At 44.3% G+C, this 24593-nt stretch overlaps 1 protein-coding gene across 1 annotated transcript in view; it reads right to left on the bottom strand.

Annotated features, from left to right (window-relative positions):
• LOC124006739 (nuclear pore complex protein Nup214-like) overlaps window positions 1-24593 on the bottom strand; it is a 60153-nt gene that overhangs the window by 4113 nt on the left and 31447 nt on the right. The window contains 11 exon segments of the mRNA XM_046316858.1: window positions 1311-1465; window positions 4564-4735; window positions 6260-6427; window positions 8873-9053; window positions 9326-9393; window positions 15450-16227; window positions 16229-16989; window positions 17553-17602; window positions 17733-17835; window positions 18101-18173; window positions 18767-18845. Of these exon segments, the coding sequence (XP_046172814.1) occupies window positions 1311-1465; window positions 4564-4735; window positions 6260-6427; window positions 8873-9053; window positions 9326-9393; window positions 15450-16227; window positions 16229-16989; window positions 17553-17602; window positions 17733-17835; window positions 18101-18173; window positions 18767-18845 (2588 nt within the window).

The following is a 24593-nucleotide window of genomic DNA, read 5'->3' as shown; positions in this document are numbered from 1 at the left end:
CGGATGATCTCCGCATGTGTAGTTCCCACGTGAAGCATGGAGGAGGAAGTGTGATGGTATGGGGGTGCTTTGTTGGTGACACGGTTTGTGATTGATTTAGAATTCAAAAGGTACACTTAACCAGCATGGCTACCACAGTGTTCTGCAGCAATTACCATCCCATCTGGTTAAATCTGAGTGGGACTATCATTTGTTTTTCAACAGGACAATGACCCAAAACACACCTCCAGGCTGTGTAAGGGCTATTTGATTAAGAAGGAGAGTGATGGTAGTGCCGCTGGTACTCTACCTTACAAAAAAATGGGCCTCATAACAGGCCTCAGGATCTCATCACGGTACCTCTGCATTTAAATTGCAACCGATAAAATGCAATTGTGTTCGTTGTCCGTAGATTATGCCTGCCCATGCGATAACTCCACCATGGGGCATTCTGTTCACAACATTGACATCAGCAAACCGCTCACCCACACAAAACTATACACGTGGTCCGCGGTTGTGAGGCCGGTTGGATGTACTGACAAATTCTCTAAAACAACGTTGGAGGCAGCTTATGGTAGAGAATTCTCTGGAAACAGTTCTCGTGGACATTCCTGCAGTCAGCATTCCAAATGCACGCTCCCTCAAAACGTGAGACATCTGTGCACATTTTAGAGTGGCCTTTTATTGCCCCTGCACCTGTGTAATGATTATGCTGTTTAATCATCTTCTTGAACATTTCTGGCTCATGAAACATGGGACCAACATTTTACATGTTGCATTTAAATTTTCGTTCAGTGTAAGATGCTGAAAGAGTTCTTCCCACCCTCCTCTTCCCATCTTGAGAAAACTGCCATATACAAACAAAAAAGATAACTTGCATGGGGGCATGTGACCGCAGTAGGAATGTGTGTTAATAGGAAGCCACTTGTGGGATTCCACCATCCCCACGGCTAGCCTAGCCTAGAATGAACCTAGGGCTGCATCTTGTGGCCCTGTTGTACTGCACAGCAGACAGAGTGCTGGGGATAGCATTAGCCACTAGGCATTAAAAAAACAGTGGCTTTACTTCAGGGGAATAGGGGAAGGGACTAACTGGCAAAGCTTCAAACAAGGACCTTGTTCCGTATTAGCGTGGCTGGGGGAGTGGGGAGGAGACTGCAGGGGCAGAAATGACTACACTGGGGGTTGGATTCCTTTCATACAGTTTAGTCACAAGAATAGGGAGGGAAGAGAAATGGTCAATTAAGGCTTGGGGTGCATCTGGATAATCTGGAGCAGTGTTCCCATGCAATGATCTGAAAGAACTGAACGGGTGAGATATTACTACTCACCTCCTCCTCCCTGCTGTCCGAACCCAGAGAAGCCACTGGGCTGAGGAGCTCCGAACCCTGACCCCTGCTGCTGCTGGGCCAGGTTACCAAATGATGGGGCACTCTGGTTGGCCAGAGCACCAAATGACAGTGTGCTTTGTTGAGTGGAAGCAAAGCTGTGAAGGAAGAGAAATGCACATAAAAGATTAAAAACATTAAAAGACTGAATATTCAATATTACAGTCTAACAATAGCCTAATAAACATTTCATGGAAATGTGTTGAATAACCATTGCTACATTTGATTTCTTACGTTATTGAGGCACTGGTCCGTTTACATCAACTTTATAATTAATACTCTGTCAGTCCTGAGACCATACAGTCAGAGGACGAATTACTCTGCTCTGTGCTCCTTAACTCCCTCTCCCTCCAGTCTGTAGACTGTTTAGTACAGCTAGTCTAGCACACTACCCCAGTCACTCTACTCTGTTCCCATTACCATTCTAAGCCAGAGAGGAGAGGTAACCTAAAATAAGCAGAGGAACAGCCTCGCCTGGAATAATATCAGAGCCCATTACATCAAAGCATATTGCAATAAGCCTTGATTTAAATGACAATGGAATAAGTCGCTAATGCTCCCACAGCTCTTCCCCTACTGATCTGGGATCTGTGTGTGGAAGCTACGACAGTTAGGGAGCAGAGTTTGTTTGATGTTTTATTGAGTTTAAATGTAGTAGAACAGTGTGAGGGGAAGTTACTTCTGACAGAGGCTTCAGGTGCCCTGAGCGAGACAGACAAGACCAGTGCCAGTCACACAACCAAACCAGGATTATTTGACTAGTCATCAAACATCAGCAGAGAGATGAGGGGATGAGGACGAGTAAAGGAGAGACATACTATACTATGTGCATATGTAATAAGTGTGTTGCAGTAGTCAGAGGAGACAGAGAGAGAGGGGAAGAGGAAAAATAGACAGACGAATAAAGACATGAAAGAAGAGAGCAAGAATATAGAGGGATAGTGAGAGAGGGGTAGAGAATAGTCCGGGCCGTCCAGCCAGCTCAGTTGCTCTGCTGGTTTTAATCTTGGAGGCAGCATGGGTAGACCCCCTGACAAAAATAAAGGCTGACCTCTGACCCTAATACAGGAGACAATCTTTTTCTGCTCAGCCCGCCCACCTCTACCGCCCTTGGGTCAATCGCCTCATCACTAGGTACGGCAAACTGCTAAATTGAGGAGCCACTTTAAAAAGATAGGGAGGGTGACATTTACTGGTTGTAGGGAGTCATGAAATACTATATCATCGAAACTATCTTTCAAGAAATATTTAATATATAACAAAACCAGGACCGGCATTCGTAAACAACTTTATCAATATTTCTCATTGTAAACAAGACGACGAGGTGATAACAAGTGAGAGACGGCAAAAATAATTACCTCACGAGTCGTGACATAATAACACATTTAAAAAATAATAATAAGTGTGACTGAATGGAGGAAGGGAATGAATGAAAACACCAAGCCACTTGGCCTGCTGCCATCTGACAGCCCAATAGGATGAAACCCTGACAACTTAAATAGAGAAAGGAGTGAGAGAATGGGAGAAGAATAAGAAAAACAGAGAGATGAGTTCACGCACGGCAAGGCTAGCTCCCATCTCCCTGCAGCCAACAGGACCCGAGGCAGAGGGTGTAAAGCGTGTGTGTGTGTATAGAGTGTGTGGTAGAGAATTGAGGGGTGGGGGTTTAGTTGGCAATTCCCTCTAGAAGACCTGTGCCTAATACAACAACCCCAGGGGGAGAGAGAGAGGGAGGCTAGAGAGAAGGGGGGAACTAGCACATCTTAATCTGCTGGCAGTATGACCTCAGAGTGGGATTATCTGGAATAATCTAGCTCTACATGCCTCTGTGGTTTGGGGCTTGGCAGAGGTGCCCAATGCCTCAGCAGGCCTGCACATGCCAGGGGGCTGCTCCAGGGGGAGAGGGAGCTGAGCGGGAGGGGATGAAGGAATAATCCCATTTTCTCCCATAATTGTACAATGAGGGTTGAGGTCAAATTCAGAGCAAAGGTTGACTCTGCAAGAGGTCTGGGTGGTTATAGCTGACTGGTTTACATCCCCTGATGTATAGTGATAAACAAATACCAGAAATACTTAAATACTTGATGTAAATGCAGTAAGTAAATCTTCAATACTCATCTACTGTGGACTTTTCTAAATTAAATGTCAAGCTCATTAACGTGTGCCAGTGTAGCCGAACAGGGTTTAGGGTATTATGCCCAAGTTGAGAAAGGAGGTTGGGGGTTAGCAAGGTATTATTTACTTATCAGGGAGTGTTGGTGACAAAATCCATGTGTTAATATGAAAACAGTGGCTAGAAGGTGTCAGCGTGCTCTCAGTTGGAATGGCTAAAGCCCCTCGTCCCTATATTGCTTTCCTTTAATTTGTCAACCTTAATCATATTTTTTATTTATTTAACCTTTATTTAACTAGGGAAGACAGTTAAGAACAAATTCATATGTACAATTATGGCCTAGGAACAGTGGGTTAACTGCCTTGATCAGGGGCAGAATGAGAGATTTTTACCTTGTCAGCTCGGGGATTCGAACTAGCAACCTTTCAGTTACTGGCCAACGCTCTATCCCCTAGGCTACCTGCCGCCCCTGGGCTACCTGCCGCCCCTGGGCTACCTGCCGCCCCTGGGCTACCTGCCGCCCCTGGGCTACCTGCCGCCCCTGGGCTACCTGCCGCCCATAGGCTACCTGCCGCCCATAGGCTACCTGCCGCCCATAGGCTACCTGCCGCCCATAGGCTACCTGCCGCCCATAGGCTACCTGCCGCCCATAGGCTACCTGCCGCCCATAGGCTACCTGCCGCCCATAGGCTACCTGCCGCCCATAGGCTACCTGACGCCCATAGGCTACCTGACGCCCATAGGCTACCTGACGCCCATAGGCTACCTGACGCCCATAGGCTACCTGACGCCCATAGGCTACCTGCCGCCCATAGGCTACCTGCCGCCCATAGGCTACCTGCCGCCCATAGGCTACCTGCCGCCCATAGGCTACCTGCCGCCCCTATATATAATATACATAAGAAAACCAAGACAATAACCAATATACAGCAATAAACGCATAAAAACTTTGCAAGACATTCTACAGCCTTTATGGTCAGTATTATCAAGAATGTTGAGATCTTCTACACTGTCATTTTAGAACAATACAAAACATCTCACTCTGCATATCCAATAAATGTCTAAGAGGGGTGTCTCTCTTACCCGAATCCTCCCACGTTGGCGGCTGCCGTGCCCTCTCCAAACACCTTGCTGGCTGAGGAGCCCATGGGACTGCTGAAGGACGGGGCCGAGCCAAATGCTGCTGACCCCCCAAACGCTGGGGAGCCCCCGAAAGCAGGGGGGCTACCGAACACAGGGGCGCTCCCAAAACCACCTGAAGGGGTACAGATAGAGGGGTGTGAGGAAGAGTAAGTTGGCTGACTTTGATTTGATAACAATACGCGAGCAGGACGGTTACATGAATAAAGCTGACACGTGTATATGAGCAATATTCTTGAATTCGTTGAGATGGGCGGGCAGGACAGAATGTCTCAGGGGACACTTACCACAGTCTAATACTAACCATACATAAGTAAATACTTCAAAAATAGAAGCAAACACAGGCAATGTTTATATTCTTCCGCAACTTTGATGGATGTGTATGTCACACCTGCTGTTGCCCTGAAACGAACAGGCCCAACATGATTAATAAAGTTTTTATTGTATTATTGCCTGCTCTACCACACCTCCATTTCTGTTCAGGGACAACAGTTTTCTCACTCATGGATAAATGGACATGGATAACACACACACACACACACACACCATTGCGGCTATGAGGGCTTGATGGGAATCAATTTCCAACAACACACTCTTTGGGATGAAAAGAGAGTCATAAACAGAGGGGATCACTGAAATGACAAGCCTGGTTACAAGCACGGCCCAGTGAATAATTGATTGGGTTAATGTAATGGGATTACATTCCTTGGACCCTGGCCAGTGATAGTAGCTATAGAAGTGACAGCAGTACCAAAAAGACACAGGTTCCGTATTAATAAAGCGTCTCAGAGTAAGTGCTAATCTATGATCAGGTAATGAATAAGAGGGATGACCTGATCCTTGATCAGCACTCCTATTCTTAGATGCTTTGTGAAAATGACCAGAAGAGTTTAGGGGTAGATGTTACCACTATATAGCTAGCTGAGTAAAATGCCAAGACAAAACTAGTGGTGCTAACATTTGGGGAACGCTATGACCCTAATTTCTAAGATATGCTATATTATTTGCTAAATTGAGGAAATATAACTGCGTTGACTAAATTCTTTAGCCAAGTAGACACCAAGACTGTTCATTAGCTCGGAAAGATGCTACATTGTGGAATGTAGCCTAACCATGATCCACTAGTGTTGTACTGGCAGAGAGAGAGAGAGATCATGTGACTGTAGCTGTAACTCAGATGATAAAGGAGTACAGAGTGAGTCTCTCCTTGGGGAGCAAGCAGTGGCGGCAGCTGAGGTTGCAGGGAGTGGATCTGCTGCTGCCACAGGGCCAAAGAGGAAGTGATGCGTGTGTGGAGTGTTCATCCACAACCACCTGTCTTTCTCTCTGACCCTCACACATCACAGAGCCGCCCGCCGCATCAACACCCCGAGGCGGACAGGACAACATCAGAGACGGAGCCAAGAATGTAAATGGCTGTTACTATTACAGTCAAAGAGACTAGAGGGGATAGTGATGGGGAATGCGTTCAAAGGGTAGAAGGTATTGTAAAGAGACCACGGTTAAGAGACCAGGGTTATTTGTAACATTGTTGGATAACACTTTTGAACATATACAGTACATCACCATGGGCACAAAAGTCTGGAGTTGACAGAGCTGGGTGACTTGTCACTTGTTTTGGGGTGAGGGTGTAGCCTACTTGTTTGTTTGGTGGGGGTGGAGAAGGAGCCGAACCCCTGAGCGGCCACGCTCCCCCCTCCCGTGCTGAAGGTTCCACTGGCAGTCTGCTCCCCCCCCCCGAATATTGACGCTGGGGAGCCAAAGCCAAAGGTTTTGGCCCCGCTGTTCCCAAACAGGGTAGTTCCTCCTGTAGGACAAACAGAGGTTAACATTGGATTTATAGCAGTGCTAAACTGAAATAGGTGCCTGTACTCATTTTGAGTGCTGGGACTGTTCATATTTAGGTGCAATAGTTTTGAGCTAATATTCTGTAAGGAGGTGCAGGAACTCAAGCAGCAGAACATTTGAAGGGCCGGTACTCAGTTCCAGTTAAATATAAGTTAAGTCAACAGCCTTAGTGTTTCCAATAGATAGAGAGGAAAACAAGAGTTTCTACACAAAAGTAAACCAACCATGTGTTTCCCATAAGAGTTCAAATGAACCCAAAAGATTTCTAGACAGAACGCCACTAAGCTAAGCATCCTGCCTAAGAAATGCTATAGGAAACAATTCACAGCTTCACAGAGCTCTCTTTCCTGCCCATGATTCCTCACTCAGACACATCCATTTCAAAATCCTAATCATGCGAGGAAAATCAGCCGCCTAACTTCTTTCTCTTTCTCTCCATCCATCTCCCTCCAAGCTCATTAGATGTTCATCTCTAGAACGATGCGGTGGAATATTGTTTGGGGGTGTCATGAGAACAACACACTTTCCGGTTGACCCAGGTCTCCCTCTGTCTTTTGATCTTCACAGTGCAGTGCGTCTCACTTTTAAATGGCTGGGAAGTCGGCCTCTTCATCTGACCTGGGATCAGCTGCAACCTCACAGCCCACTGGTCACTTTCTGTTCCGACTGCACTGGCAGATGTGGCCCCCATGTCAACGCTGCCAATGTTTCAATACTCATGTAAATCTTTCCTCTCTTTTCGAGAGATACACTGGAGAACATCTCTCCAGTGTATCTCTCTCAAAAAGGAGAGGAAAGATTTACATGAGTATTGAAACATTGGCAGCCTAATTTCCGATCGTTAAAATCTAGTTTTCGAATTAAGGTTTCCTGCTCATGTTCATTTCACACATCTTTTCCAAGTCCCAGACATCATATATCAAATCAGCATAGAGTCCAGACTCTTTTCTAGGAGCCATTTTCATACTTTTTTTTTGCACAATGCTTTCACCATAATGGTAATACTGAGCATGGAAAGTACTTGTGTGTAAATGACACGCAACACTGAAATCTTGTTTGAGATGCAATTTAGCACTTCACGCTTCAACAATTTGCAACATAGTAACTTGAAAGCAAACAACGTGAGAGAAAATAAAATAAATCACCTTTCAAATCAAAATGGATTCTCCTGTGGCTGGGTGGTTACATAGACAAGTTACCTGACTACCAGATAAAGGGGGTCACTTTTCATCATAGAGACAAGGAGGGAGGAAATGGATATGTGGCTAAATGGTATTAGGTGTGTGTGGAAGACATTGGGATGGACACTTGATGTATTACGCAGCATGGCACAACGCCTACTGTCAGTTAAGAGCTACTCAAGGAAAATAGTCATTTGCAGTGCTCTTCCTAAAGGTGATTGTGTCCAAGAAACAATGGAATTGAGGAATTTGACTAAAAGCTAATGGTCTGCATGCAGCAAAGACATGGGTGAAAATGTGGGTTAGAATATGTTCAGGGAAAATGTAATAAAAAGCCATACGAGTGCCATTGCATGACTTATCTCATAAGAATCAAAGCCGTGGGCAAACAAGCGATATACTATCACATAGTCCCTATGAAATGGGTCATACATATTCACATAGCCATAATCAGAATACTGCACCATTTCAATTCGGAACAAAAGAGGGCATAGGAGGACAGAATGGGGGTGGCTCAAGTGGATATTTCTACTCATCAAACCTACATGTACAGTACCACAGTGAAATATAGCTTGGAAGAAAAGCAGACTAATGATTTCATTAACATTGTTTAACACAAATGAATCACGTACCACCTCAAGGTCTCAAAAGGTTGAGAAAATATTAACGTATTTGCATTCATCTACAGAACAAACATGGATGAGTCGATGCAGTTTATGTGCATTAGAGGAATAAGAAAACAAGAGATACAAACCTATTTGCTATGGAAAACTATGCCAGTCTGTTGAGCAGTAACATATGACCGGAGCTATAGAGGATGGTTGTGTTGTGTTGACTCATGTTGTGTCATAGAAAGGACAGCACAGATACATACGCTGTCAGTGCCTCCAGCAGCAACAGGCTAAATCACTGCTCTGCTTATGAGATTAAGACTCACAGCATAATGCTGGAGAAAATCAATTTACGTGAGGCTGTGTTTAGAAACAAAAAATATGATTATATTCGCTACCTCCCCCCACATGAAAACATCGGTCTTGATAACATTAATGCAAAAGTATTGGAGCTATGAATTTATTGCAGTGGACTTCGTCATCCTTTTTCAAGAGGGATGTCAATCAAAGGGTTCCCCCCTGCTGATGATAACTGCACCCGTCCGTCTTAAAATTGAACAGGAAGTTTAAATCTAAGATCAGTCATCCTTTCTGCTACAACCCTTCTCCCACCTGTCTGGTTGGGCTGTCCGAAGCCCCCGGTGGCAGCGGCAGTGCCGAAAGGGTTCTTGTTGGCGGCGTCCTCACTGGGTTTGCCCCCCAGGCCACTGAAGAAGCCTCCCCCTGCCTGCTGGGAGGCTGCAGCCGGGGCAGAGCCAGATCCAAACAGACCCCCACCGCTGGATGGCTGCTGCTGGGTAGGATAGGGGAGTGGTGCACAGCCACGGTCACAACAAGGTCACAATGATCAGTGTTGGTTATGCAGTAATAAGTACATATGAGCCTCCCTGATGAGTTCTCTCCATGATTCTTACCCAAATGCAATAATACATCTCATGTGTATGTGAGTGGTGCGGCGTGTGCACATTTGAAGAGGGGCATTTGGGAGTCTTTCCCTGAAGTGTTACATATCAAAATGGTAGGATGGTTGTCTATTTTGTACACACTGTCAAATGTGAATGTTACCTGTCCAAAGACACTCCCAGTACTGGACTGTTGACCGAACACTGAGGTAGTGGAGGAGTTTCCGAAAGCTGGGAGGGAAGAGGACAGAAAATAATAAGTAGCACATAAAATACATTAAGCAGGCTCTGTACAATACAACCATGCAAACTATCACAATTTGTCCTTTAGACGTACAGTCATTTAAGGTTAGCGATGATGACAGTGGTAGGACGTCAGAACTGTGTGTGTGTGTGTGTGTGTGTGTGTGTGTGTGTGTGTGTGTGTGTGTGTGTGTGTGTGTGTGTGTGTGTGTGTGTGTGTGTGTGTGTGTGTGTGTGTGTGTGTACGCTGATAGTGCAGTCGTTTTATGGATGGTCTCGTTCCAGCAGCATTAGACTTTTGCGACAGAACTATTTTCTTTGCAGGTTATAGATGACTGAGGGGGGAAGACAGTGGAGCAGAAAAAGACAAATCCCCACATTTATCTCTGACACAATGTCACCATGTACACTGGATATGTATGCAGTGTGATAAGCCCTCTGACAAACTCTAGATGGATGTGTACATGCTGTGTGTGTGGCAGAGCGTAAGCTGTGTGTGTGTGTGGGTGTGCCTGCGCGTGTGAGAAAGAAAGGCATACTGGCTGGTGGATAGGTGGATATCTTCCACCAGTCAACTCCACATTTCCCTTTTATTCCACTTCCATTTTGCCTGGGCCTCTACTCGTTTTCCCTTTAAATTGGTGGCTTTTAGAAAGCGGGCTGTACGACTGTCTATTAAATCCCTCATGCCGAGAGTCAACTCCCCTATAATAAATCAGGCGGAACATGAAATGTTATTCTCTCAGAGTATGGGGGACAGGTCTACAAATTAATGCTGGGACTGCCTTTAGTCTGGACCTGGGACTTGGCAATGACTCATTCATTCATGACACCCACCGTATCATTTACTGTGGCTTAAATTAGTCCATGTGGTGACTTTGTTTGTGAACAAGTTTAGGGCGTAGATGAAATGCTTCTGACTGTGTATGCTAATTTTCTATAAAAGAAACAGTAGGGCTGACTCCATTTAGTCGACTGGTCGATTGTTTGGTTGATAGGCTGTTGGTCGATCGAGAATATTTTAGTTACATTTTTGTTGTTACAACTGCGCATTGCACATGTCTTGACTGACGCCTGTCTGAGTGGACTAATCCATTGTGGAGAACGCGGGGATGGCACACCGGTATCACCAGCAGTACATGTACTGTTAATTCCCATCATTTATCATCTACAATGTTTGTTTGGTTACAGTAATTTCTGTTAATGCATTCAATATAGGCGTTCAATATTACAATATTTTACAGTTCTCATTGTCGGAGTGGACACGTTGTTTGCAGAACGCACAACCTAGGTTACACTTGTGAGAAACAGGTTTTGGTTTATTTCATTCCATTTACGAGTTGTCCATTTATTCATTGTGTTTCATATGGAGGGCTCCTGTCAATGTTGAGTAAGGACACGTACCTGATTACACAGAAGTAGGCCTTGGCTACCTGGCCTGGGGGCAAACATAGGCTTATAAATGTGCCCATTTGGGGATCTGATAGTATTTCTGATTTAACTCACCACCACTACTGAGCTTTGGAGCATCTAAGGAATTTTTTCTTCACCGCAAACGGCAAGTAAACTCAGTCTGTTTTTACATCCATTGAGAATGCCAATAGTTCCTCAATGTAGCCTATTTGAAAAATCTTTCCAGCTCTCTCCCATTCGAAAAAGTGGGGGGAAAATGTCATGCTCCGAACCGGTGGAAACGTCTTAAAATAGGCATACCTGATTACTTATCCCTTAAACAAATAGACTACAGCTGTGTCTGTCTGAAGCTCACTGGCCCGGGAAACTGAGGGTCCTTAATATTTTATACAATGTTGCAAGTTTGTTAGTGCAAGCTTCAGGCTGGACCAAGTTGATAGTTGATACTATTTTTGAAGGTCCTTGCAGACAAGCCATGATTAGCCAATGTAATTTATTTTTTAATCAGGATATTTTCTACCTGCAGGCTGCAATAGCAATAGAAGATACTTTTAGATTTGTATAATTTTCATTTAGATATCATTTTTATTAATCACATGACAACTATTTTGAGATACGAATACTTTATTATGAAATAAATTGAACTGTTCCACAAGAATGTGCATATGAAAATCCTAACTGGCTACACAGATTGGTAGAAATGGTAAGATAAATTGGCACTCCAAATGGAAAAAGGTTACCGACCACTGGTTGTAGCCTATTACCGGCAACTTCTAGAGCGTAGTGGCAGACTCTGCGAAGGCTAGCAGCAGAGGGAGGAGATGATTCGGGAACATATTTTTTTATTTTGGTTAAGCTATCTTGATCTCTGGCTCCCTCAAGACATTTGTGTGTTAAGTATTTAATCACAGTGGGCTTAAAGCATCAGACAAGCTCAGTAGCCTACATATTTAGTTGATTTTATCACATCACATAAGGTGTGTCTATATATGGTGTGTCTATATTCACCCCCCCCTCTCTCCCCGGGGACAGCCCTAAGGAACAGTGAACATTAATGTTTATTAACGAATACATTCACGAATGTTCCTGTGCAGTTTGCGGACGAGCACGTGCAACAAAATCAAATGTAACAGCAGCCCTTTTGCTAGTTCACATAGCTATGCTGACAATATACTGCCTGAAATAACTAGCCAGCTGTGAAGGGGACAGAAATAATACATGGGAATGCATAACACATATCCAGACTCAATAGGAATTCTAGGGCCATTTATAGTGTAACACCTGTTGCTGTCCTGGCGTTGCTAGCTAGTTGGCTATTGTAGCTATAAGACTGGCTGCTGTCACCTCAGACCTGCACAAAGACATTTAGAAACAAACATGACCCTGGCTATTAACACTCCCTTAGATACCCCTAACTGCCCTCTCTACCAAACTGCTAATAGAGTTAAGAGAAATCACCCCTAGGCTTACAGAGCAAAGCCAAAGTCTCTCCGATTTCTTCCATGTCTATGGTGTAAAATGGAGCTTTCTTATTAGACAAGTTCAGGCAGTTCCTCCTCTGTTTCAATACAGATTTAATGTAGTCTGGTCTTTGGTTATACCATCTTAATCCAGCTCTGTTAAGAGCGACATCGACCAGGCGTGCTCTGACGCAGCGTAAGTAGGCCTTAATTCATGTTTAACCTGCTGTGGGGCTCCGCGCATAAATGACGGGCCAAGGGCTGCTCTCCTCACATATTGCCAATCTAATACAGTAAAGACCGACAGTGGTACAGACCATGCGCACAAGTGAGCTCAATTGACCCCCATCACAACCTCCTCCGTTTCAGATTTCCTGTTCACCTCATTACTTTGACAGCGTGGCTTTGAAGTGTAAGCCTATCTCCACTATTAGTACATGCATATGGCCAGACAGACACATTGTCACTATGATATAACAGAATGCCTATCTGGGTGGGAACACAGAGCCCTAGGACAGTCAGAACCGAGACATTGCTTCAGTAACTGCGGAGTTGTTGTGACACACACAGACAGGTCAACTGTCTTCCCGCGGCCCAGCACCTCTTAGCACGGGTGGGAATTCAGAGAATCACTGGGAAGAGGGCAACTCCAGGCCCAACATCACTTCACCACCCAAATCATTTTTTAACGTGGTGCCATAATAATGGCTTAATTAAAGTGGAACTGACAGTGTTTTAACTACTTTGCAATTATGAAACAGAATCGTGACAATACCAGTAGCGCGAACATTTTAAACAGTAACTCTCGGTTCTTTAAAAACCTGCAGTATGTACATTTTGTCTATATTTTGGAAAATAAATAAATGTGATTCTGGATATAAACAATGTTTGTTTCCAAAATTAGGGCTGTTTTCTAAAGAAGTTAAATTTGCATTGTTTTTGTTTTCCTTGTCACGATACTAACGACTATCGAAATACTGGTATCATCCCGGCAATAAGTACAGTGTTTACCTTATACTTGGGTTTACAGGGTCACGGTAGAGCTTACCCCTAGAAGTAAAGATCAGGGATCAGCTAACCACCATCCTCAACCCTAACCAGATCGGTAACAGGTGAAACAAAACTGACCACCCTATACCAGTGGTCAATGCCAACTTCCTCCAGCATAGTGGTTTAGAGAGGCCTATGACCCATGGAGGAGTATGGTCTGCCAGCCAATACCAGCAGATCCTAACAGGCCCTGATGGATGAATGGGATTGGACTGGATAAGACCATCAGAGAGTAGTGGCCTTCTCTCTAAGCTCCATTATCCTAATGGCGTGATAAATACCCATCCTAATGATGCTGCTCAGTCCCACAGAGGGAAAACAACTACATTCATTTAAGCACTTTGGCAGCAGCTCTGACTGGATGAGTAACTGAGGTAACTGCCTTTATCAGGATGCCCCATTGCTTCGTTCCCTAGATACTGCGCCTTCGGAAAGTATTCAGACACCTTGACTTTTTCCATATTATGTTACATTACAGCCTTATTCTAAAATGGCAATAAAAATTCCTCAAATCAATCAAAAATACAGCATAATGACAAAGCGAAAACAGGTTATTAGAAATGTTTGCATATTTATTAAAAATAATAAACAGAAATACCTTATTTACGTAAGTATTCAGCCTTTGCTATGACACTCGAAATTGAGCTCAGTTGCATCCTGTTTCCATTGATCATCCTTGAGATGTTTCTACAACTTGGGAGTCCACCTGTGGTAAATCTATTGATTGAACATGATCTGGAAAGGCACACACACCTGTCTATATAAGGTCCCACAGTTGACAGTGCATGCCCATGAGGTTGAATAAATTGTCCGTAGAGCTCAGAGACAGGATTGTGTCGATGCACAGATCTGGGGAAGGGTACCAAAAACATTACTGCAGGATTGAAGGTTCCCAATAACACAGTGGCCTCCATCATTTTTAAATGGAAGATGATTGGAACCACCAAGACTCTTCCTAGAGCTGGCCGCCCAGCCAAACTGAGCTGGCCGCCCAGCCAAACGGAGCAATCGGGGGGGAAGGGCCTTGGTCAGGGAGGTGACCAAGAACCTGATGGCCACTCTGACAGAGCTCAAAACTCTGTGTCCTTCCAGAAGGACAACCATCTCTGCAGCACTCCACCAATCAGGCCTTTATGGTAGTGGCCAGACAGAAGCCACTCCTCAGTAAAAGGCACATGACAGCCCGCTTGGAGTTTGCCAAAAAGGGACTTATATCACACAGCCAAGACCATGCAGGAGTGGCTTCGGAACAAGACTCTGAATGTCCTCGAGTGGCCCAGCCAGACCCCGGACTTGAACCCAATCTAACATCTCTGGAGAGACCTGAAAATAGCTGTGCAGCGACGCTCCCCATGCAACATGACAGTGCTTGAGATGATCTGCAGAGAAGAATGGGGGAAACTGCCCAAACAGGTGTGCCATGCTTGTAGCATCATACCCAAGAAGACTCGATGCTGTAATCTCTGTCAAAGGTGATTCAACAAAGTAGAGTAAAGGGTCTGAATACTTACGTAAATGTGATTACATTTGAATTGAAAAACTAAGCCAAAATTTAGAAAACCTTGTTTTCACTTTGTCCTTACGGGGTATTGTGTGTAGATTGATGAGGAAACATCCACATTTAATAAATTTTAGAACAAGGCTGTAACTTCAAATGTGGAAAAAAAATGTGTGCTCTGAAAACTTTGCGAAGGCGCTGTATGCTGCAATTATATAGGTCAACATACCATGGCTGAAATAATACCAGCCTAGTAGTCCTAAATATGGATTTTGGAGATCAATCAAAACCAAATAGAATCTGGTAATCCAATCCATAAGCATTTAAGGTATCATCTGATTCCTAGAGATTGTACATCCAGTCAATAAGAAAGACAGGTTGGCAGCTTGAGTGGCCGTCTGTGTAAATGCTAGAGGCTTAAAACAACTTAATAGTGTCATGGTGATGTCTAAGGGACGCTCTTCCAATAAGACCACTGTCCTGAGCTGTCTGCCACATATAAAATATATAACATTACATTGACGATTCATTTCCAGGTTTTGTGATATGGAATGCAGAGGCCTAACAGCTACTTCGTATTAGTGCATTTTCACAAACATGTGACATATCACAGATACACTCACCTGCAGGTTGTCCAAAGCTGAAGCCAGTAGAAGATGTGGTGGTTGTGTTGCTTCCAAACATAGAGCCTTGTCCAAACCCAGCACTCTGCTGCCCGAAGGTCGGGGTTGCGCTCGGCTGCCCAAACAGGCCCGTGCCCGTACTGCTGGCCGTACTGGCGCTGGGGGAGCCAAAGGAAAAACTGCTGGCATTGCTGGCACTGGGGGCTCCAAACAGACCACCTCCACTAGCAGCGGTACTAGCAGCTGCAGCAGTGGTGGCCGCTGCAGGCTGTCCAAATCCAGGGCTGGCCCCGAACGCAGACTGGCCAAAACCGAAGCCACCGGCTGCGCTAGGAACAGGTTCGCCGAACCCACCAACTGTCTGCCCAAATACAGGTTTTCCAAAGCCAGCCCCTGCACCTGCAGGTGGAGCACCAAAGCCAGTGGAACTAAAGCCGCCGGCAGTCACTGGAGCAGGCTGTCCGAAAACTGTGCCTGTGGCCGGGGCTGCGGTGTTGGAGTCAGTAGGGGTGGTGGTGGTGGCAGCAGGGGCTGCGGTGTTTATGACCGTCGTGAGAATGGTGACAGCTATAGTGGTGCTATCTGTGGTGATGGCAGGTGGCTGGGTGAAGATGGAGCCAGGTTTGTCAGAGCTGGGGACCGGGTAGGCTGGTGGTGGGGCCTCCGGGGTAGGGGTGATAGTGGGTGGTGATGCCTCGGGGGCAGGGTCTGGGTTAGTGCTGGGGGCTGCCTGGGCTGGTGGGGTGGTAGAGGCAGGGGGGACAGGGGTGGTGGAGGCAATGGGGGAGCTGGGGAGGGGGTGAGGCAGGGGAAGTTGTGGCCTTTTCAGGGATGGTAGGGGTAGGGACTGAGGACACTGGGGAGGTAGTAACCTCAGGCTCAGCAACAGGGGGGCTGACAGAGGGGCTGGGCTGTGAGGGAACAGGCTCTGGGGATGGAGTAGGGTCTGATAAGGGGGTGGGGGCTTTGGGGGGCTCTTCCTCCAAGGTGGGGGAAGGGGAAGAGAGGGGTGCAGCTAGGAGGCTGCTGAAGGATGTGGCTGTTGACGTGGAGAACGCAGGCTTGGTGATCGACAAGGCTGCCAGATCGGGAGGCTTGAATGCAGTCTTGGATAAGTCTGTCACGGTAGAATCCGCCTCACCAAATGCAGCCTCAGCTGGCTTTCCTTGCTGGAGGGTCGACCCGAAGCTAAACTGGGCCGTGCCCGTACCTAAACCTAGCCCCATTCCATTGTCCGGCTGGCCAAAGCTAAACGCGGCCGCTGAGGGCTTCTCTTCATCCCCCTGACCCACACGTAGACCCGAGAAACTCCCCAGGGTCTCTCCTCCTACCACCTTGGGTGCCTGGGGCTCCACTCTGAAGGTAGGGGTGGGCCTCACAGGCTCCCCTGACATGCTGGGAGGAGGGGAGCTGGTGCTCCCCAGGGTGGGGGAAGTTGATTTTGGGATGAAGGAGAAGGGTTCCTCTCCGGCAGAAGAGCTGAACATCATCTTGCCGGTGGCGCCAGCGCTGCCAAAGAAGAATTTACTGGCGTCCTTCACTGGGAGGAAGAAACATGGACAGCAGATTTACAAACTATGCCAGACATTGAACACTTTGAACAAATAGATTTAATACATGACTACCGCAAAACTTCAATCAAACGCTGAGTCTCAAATAGCCGCCTATCCTTTTTAATAGTCGGGCAACCGCACACATTTAAGTAAATACCCGCTGTTTAAAATAAATGGCGGGTCTAAATTAATTGCTTACGAGGTTTAATGTTTTATTTGATAATTGATTTAAATTAAGTAAGTGAATGCTGGAATTAAACAATTAACTATGCAAATGAGCAAAAGCTGTGTGCATTAAAGAAATAGACATCTGGCTCAAAAAGAAATGGGAATACCTAGTCAGTTGTACAACTGAATGCATTCAACTTAAATGTGTCTTCCGCCTGTCTCTAATGCGCCTGTCTTTAGTCATTTAAGAAAATAAACACCCGGGATATTAATTGAAGTTACTGTAATTCATTGATATGGCATTCAATGAACTATAGCACTGACTTTACTGTCTAAAAACACCAATGAGTCGCATATATGGCTGTATATTTGAGAGAGGTACCTGGTGGAGCTCCTTGGGACACAGAGGAGAAACTGAAGGCCCCGGCAGACCTGTCCGAAACATCATAAAGTATGAGAAAACACGGTCAGCCAGAGCTAAAAAAAAAAACATTCCTATTTTCTGATCAAGAAGGTCTGACATGAAGTTTCCCTCTCTGACCCCTGACCCCCAGTGACTCACGCTGTGGTAAAGGAGGAGAAGGCTTTGCTGCTCTGCTCCCCTAGTGACGGGGCTGAGCTGGAGGAGGCCAGGGAAACTAGGGCGTCAGGTTTAGGGGGTCCGCCTGGGAGAGAGGGACAGGAGGAGATGACATTAAAATAAGCATGACAAAAGAGTTAACACACCTTATACAAAGAGCTAATAAAATATGTAATATAATGAATGTAATCAAATGGATGTAATGTATGAATGGTTTCAACCAGAAATTGTGTAGATTTGTAGTATATAAAGACCCCTGAAAAAAATATTACCTGGGAAAAGGTGGAAGGCATTTTCCAACATGTCTTGATATGATGAGCATCTAAAACATCTTATCTTTATGTACTTACCAAACACAAAACCCTGGGGGGAAGCTGAGCGGATACTCTCAGCAGACACCTTCAGTATGCCTTGAGTAGAATTCTGAGGAGAAAAACAACAGAAGAAAAGTTTATACATCTCTCATTCCCATGGCTTCAAGAATAACTACACAAAGTAAGAGGGTGTTTTAAAGAACCTAACAATCAATGTTCATGTTTATCTTAAGTCAAAGCTAAATGTAATTTAGTTAATCTCACTACTCAGACTTTGGAGTCTGTTTCTTGCAAAACAGTGTTTTAGTGTTCGTATACGCAGTGCTTTCTGTGAGTGTTTCTGTGTGTAGGTTTATGAGTCATGCATCCCATCAACTTGAACCTGGTTCGGACTGAGGTGTGATGTGCGAGAGAGTTCCCCTGTATGAATCCGTTCCCACCCAGTCGCCACTTTTATCACTCCTCCGCCGGCACATGGGAGAAACCTGGGACATTTCACAGCCCTGTCATAATGACTTTCCACTCTATCCTATAACATCGCAGGCCAGCGGTCAGCCAAGTACACTGGAACTCCAGGAACTACACGGAGGTGCTGAGTTCTTAGAGATGGGGTGTACAGATTTTCAGTCTCTGATAGCGGAAAGCACACAGATGAAACGCCTTGACAGTTGGGAGGATGTTAGATGTACTCTTCATACTCACTCGTTTGGCCTGGTTGGTGTTGGCTACCGTCGCCAAAACCTGCTGAACAACCTGACCAACAGGGGCTGGGACTGACGAGCTGAAAGAGAGAGAGAGAGGGGAAAGAAAATAATTGAGCAAAGACCTGGATTTACACATGACATCAAATTTTAAATGTTGCCTAATTTCTCTTCACCACACTCATCAGGATTTGCTTTCTGAAAGTAAGTGAATGCAAGTCAGTCATGAGGAGACATGCACATATCTACAAATGAGGTATGATAACAATTCATGCCACGTTGATTAATTGGGGTGTGCGCGCATTAGAACTTTGTATCAGTCTATTATTTACTGCCCCATCTGAAAATACGTGGCATAATCCAGGGCTAATGTCGTCCCAGATAAAAGCCAGGGCCATGCACAATATCTACAGTAGTGAATAGAACACAGAAAACAAAAGCCATGGTGAACTGCACTGCCTCACTAATTATTCTCCAGCATCAACCCTATAACTACTGCCACAGACAGACCATAGCCAACTGAACCATACTGACGTGGATAGACATTACAGGCCCAGTGTTGTGACTGAGAGACTGACTGGCTGGGGAGTGCATCTCTAAAATAAGCCCCCTATCTGACGGTTTGGCTGGGGTGGACTCGTTATTGTGAGCAGGGCTAATTTGGAAAATGGCCCCAGGGGGAGTCCTGCCTAAAATGTATTCAACCTCAACACAACAGTGGAACGAGGCCTGGCCCAGCAGAAAGTGAGAGAGTTTCTGCATTAATTACATAATCTCAGAGCGATAGAGTTGGCGAGAAAGAGAGAGAGGAAAGGGGTGGAAATCAGGGCTGAGCGATTAGTGGTTTTTGAGGTCTGTTTGGTTCGATTATTCAAAAATAAATCACCGTTAGAGATTCATTATTTTTCTTGAACATTAAATGCATTATGAAATAATGACAAAAATTATAAGAGCTTTTTAATGGAAATTACAAAGCCAAAAATATTGAATATTCAATTGCCAAAACATTGAAAATGTTCCACAGCGAGAAAATAACCAAATATTTCAGTCGTGTATATTACTAGTTTAATTTGATGACTTTAAATTGCTTAAATTCATCATCTCATCTCTGCTTAGGCAGTAGCAGCCAGCCAACCAACCAACCATCTAATGTTCTCTGTTCTCCCCATAATGTACAGTCTTTAATCAACCTATTTAGCTAGGCTAGCCTGCCTAAATATGTTGCAGAGCTGTCTGATTAAATAATTTAACTAGTAAATAAGACATACTTTCACGAACTCTCTATCCCTTTCTCTCATTGTGTACAATCCTCTCTCATGCGGTGGCTTATGCAGTCTGTGTGTATCTAACTTAAAGTAGCAGGCGTAAAAGTGTATCATAGACGGAGAAGAACAGGCACAATGGATTATGGTCATTGTAGACAAGTACCATGTTTCTGCGCTGAACTAGGTTGAATATTTGCTTACTGAAAACTACAACTTCCTTCAGCCCAGTGTCCCATATAGTTCTAGACTTCAACTCTCTTGTGGATGATTTGATTTCCCTCTGGAGAAACGGTGTGAATGAACCGACATCGGGCAATTACTTGTTTAATAACCCCCACAAAATAATGACAATTTGGTTAATCGATCAGCACTAGCGTAGATGGAAAGAGAAAGATTTTGGGAGAAGGCAGAGAGAAAATGAAAGACAGTGAGCGACTGGGAGAGAGAGATGGGAGAACCAAAGATGAGGGAGGGAGGGGACAGAGGGAGCTGTTTGATTGAGAGAATGGGAGAGGCTGAAAAAAAAAGTGATAAAAAAGGGAGATTGGAGCAGTGAGTGCTGTGAGGGATGAAAGAGGGGGAGAGACAGTTGGGAGAGGAGAGAAATGAGAGGAGAGATGCACTCAGATTGTTAGCCTATGCTGGCAGTGAATCAGATGCGATGGAGGCAGTGACCCGCTATCTAGCTGGGGTCTATTTATCTCGGCTGAGGGCCACATACACAAACCAGGGCTGATGGCTCGTGTGATGGACTCACCTCGACTGTGCCATGACTCTACATCAGATATACTGTATATCAGCCTGACTAGGGGCATAGCTCATCTCCCGCTCTAGTGGAGATATGCCAGGGTTGTGAAATGGAATGTGAATGCTTTATTACTATGAAATTATTGACAGGTCACCAAATAGTTACAATTATAACTAAGGTTAATTTACAATTCTGAAGGTAATTATGTTCTTAAAATGACAAGGCAATGCAAGACGGTAGATATTTTACCAAAAATACCAGCAATGAATGTGCAGGATGAATGAATAATGGATATTGTGATGGCAAAATGATGTACTAATGTGATAAGCTACAGAATCAGAGTCAGACAGGGAATGGGGATTAGAGGGCCTAAGATCAAACAAACAGTTATTCTTTATATTTCAGAATGAAACAAGGCAGGCAGGGATTATAGGAGAAATATAGATAGTAATGATAAAAGTAACAGATACAGGTGACACACACATTCAAAGCAGGGAAAAGATAGGTGAGATCGAGCTGGTTACTCATTCAAGGGTTATTCTTTATTTTACTATTTTCTACATTGTAGAATAATAGAAGACATCAAAACTATGAAATAAAACAAACAAAACATCAACAAATCAAAATATATTTAATATTCTTCAAAGTAGACACCCTTTACGTTGACAAGCTTTGCACACTCATAGCATTCTCTCAACCAGCTTCACCTGGAATGCTTTTCCAACAGTCTTGAAGGAGTTCCCACATATGCTGAGCACTTGTTGGCTGTTTTCCCTTGACACTGCAGTCCAACTCATCCCAAACCATCTCAATTGGGTTGAGGTCGGGAGATTGTGGAGGTCAGGTCATCTGATGCTGCATTTCCTCCCTCTCCTTGGTCAAATAGCCCTTAGAGCCTGGAGGTGTGTTGGGTCATTGTCCTGTTGAAAAACAAATGATCGTCCCACTAAGCACAAACCAGATGGGATGGCGTATCACTGCAGAATACTGTGGTAGCCATGCTGGTTAAGTGTGCCTTGAATTCTAAATAAATCATGACATTCATGACACCAGCAAAGCACCCCCACTCCGCCTTGCTTTACGGTGGGTACCACACATTCAGAGATCATCTGTTGACCTACTCTGCGTCTCACAAAAACAGAGCGGTTGGAACCAAAAATCTCAAATCAGACCAAAGGACAGATTTCCACCGATGCAATGTCCATTGCTCGTGTTTCTTGGCCCAAGCAAGTCTCTTCTTATTATTATTGGTGTCCTTAAGTAGTGGTTTCTTTGCAGCAATTCGATTATGAAGGCCTGATTCACGCAGTCTCCTCTGAATAGTTGATGTTGAGATGTCTCTGTTACTTGAAATCTGAAGCATTTGTTTGGGCTGCAATTTCTGAGGCTGGTAACTCTAATGAACTTATCCTCTGCAGCAGAAGTAACTCTGGGGCTTCCTTTCCTGTGGCGGTCTTCATGAGAGCCAGTTATCATAGCGCAATGGTTTTCGCAACTGCACTTGAACAAACTTTCAAAGTTCTTGAAATGTTCCGGATTGACTGACCTTCATGTCTTAAAGTAATGATGGACTGTCAATTCTCTTTCCTTATTTGAGCAGTTCTTGCCATAAAACGGACTTGGTCTTTTACCAAATAGTGCCATCTTCTGTATACCACCCCATACCTTGTCACAACACAACTGATTGGTTCAAATGTATTAAGGAAAGAAATTCCACCAATTAACTTTTAACAAGGCAACTGTTATCGAAATGCATTCCAGGTGACTACCTCATGAAGCTGATTGAGAGAATGCCAAGAGTGTGCAAAGCTGTCATCAAGGCAAAGGGTGGCCACTGAAGAATCTTTTTTGGTTACTACATGATTCCACGTGTTATTTCATAGTTGGTCATCACTATTATTCTACAACAAAAATAAAGAAAAACCCTTGAATGAGTAGGTGTGTCCGAACTTGACTGGTACTGTATATCTGTCTGGAACCAATGACTTCCGAGGACATTGGCAGGCAGTCCAAAACAAAGCATTTCAATAGTCCAGAGAATTCTTGGGGTGTCCTTGGACTGTTTTGTAGTTCATAATAGTAACCATATGGCTGGTCGCCGTCCAAACGCAACGGTCCTTATTCTGAGAGCCCATATGAGTTTGAGTCAATAATAATCTATTATGTTAGCCTGAAACAGGTGCGTAATCTGTAAATCCTTATTGTGAATTAAGCCTATGAAGTTGTTCCTTATGATTAGACCCACGCTGTATGTCTCCTTTGTTTAGTTTTAGGATTATTAGAATAATCGCTTGCCTCTATCCTTAGTTTAGCCTAGTTGAATATATCCCTCCTCCCAGATTAGGAGCCAAGGCAGTCGTGCATGATTCATACTATAGTCACCATTTCTTTGACAATTCTATTGTTGGATTCTATTGCATTGTGTAACCTATGGACTTGGACAAATCATATTATTCTGATATTGGAATTTGGTGGACATGGTGTTGAGCCCTTTGGACAAGGCGTACTTTAAGGTAGTGTTTTAATTAACAGTGATGATTGAATTAGCCTAGCTTTTCTGCTAAATATAGTGCCTTTGAGTTGAGTTACTGTTTTTGGAAAACATATCTAATTAGGCTGTCCAGTATCTAACTGGTAGCCTACGATTATTGAATTCCTGCTAGTAATAGAGTAAGGTCTGATCAACCTAACTACCGTTTTTATTTTTCTGATAGTGAGTTCAAGGGGAGCTGCCATACTCCCTCAAAGACTACAGCAGACTTTAATTACAGTTGAATAATTGTAATTTTGACCCTTGTAGTAGGTGATAAGCTATATCTTTTGGTACCCTTCTCTTTTAATTAGGTGTCCAATTTAGTTTTATCCAGGTAATATTCAGTGTCCACTGGTATTGCTAATGATTTTCTGATAGTTAATGAGGCTGCTCAACCTCCATTGACAATACTAGTGCAACTTGACCGTGAGCCATAATTTTGATTTGAGACTTACGTTAGGTGACAACCTATAACTGTTGTCTGAAAGTGCCCTGCTCTTTGAGTTAGGCGTACTATTTTTGTTTGCGTGACCACGTTAGCATTGCTAGTAATCAAAGCCTATACATTACAGGGTACACAACCTGAACCAGTCATGATTTATATGTGTATTTCCCAGAGCCAACAAGCTCTTTATATGTACATGCAACTCTTGCAGGAGGATAGTCTCTCAACATGCAATACACTGCTCCAGGTAGTCCATTGGCCACACATGACACAAGATGCCCCTAAAGAGGCAAAAGCTGCCTAGTTTGTTCCCAATTTCAACCAGTCCCACCCACTTTGCAAAGCAACTCAAAGAGTTCCAGGGGGGTGACCATTTTAATGCCCCAGGGTTAACCAAACCCCATACGGTCTTCCTCGTTCTGTAAGCCAGGCACTCCCAGGTCGATATACTATTTAGCGTTTATCTGAATGCACATTAGTTACTTTTGGTTATCCATAAACAATTGTCTTGGTTGTGTATTCTAATCTTTGTGGTAAAGCTCTATAGTGTATAGTCCTCGTAGTAAACTTGAAGTCATACTTTTACACCATTAGAATTTGTGTGTGGGATTAGCACTCCTGTGTCAATTGTATTATACGTCAGGTTATAGACCCGATGAACAAGGTATTGGGACTTCAAAAACCTACTCCCAACTGACTTGAATTTTACACGGTATTTCTTTCAACATTTTTGACTAGAGTACCAGTCAAAAGTCTGGACACACCTACTCATTCAAGGGTTTTTCTTTATTTTTACTATTTTGTACATTGTAAAAATAATAGTGAAGACTAATCATG

The sequence above is a fragment of the Oncorhynchus gorbuscha genome, linkage group LG20 (assembly GCF_021184085.1).
Source record: "Oncorhynchus gorbuscha isolate QuinsamMale2020 ecotype Even-year linkage group LG20, OgorEven_v1.0, whole genome shotgun sequence".
NCBI lineage: Eukaryota > Metazoa > Chordata > Actinopteri > Salmoniformes > Salmonidae > Oncorhynchus > Oncorhynchus gorbuscha.
Note: the sequence above shows the minus strand (reverse complement) of the source record. Positions and strands in the feature narration are given on the sequence as shown.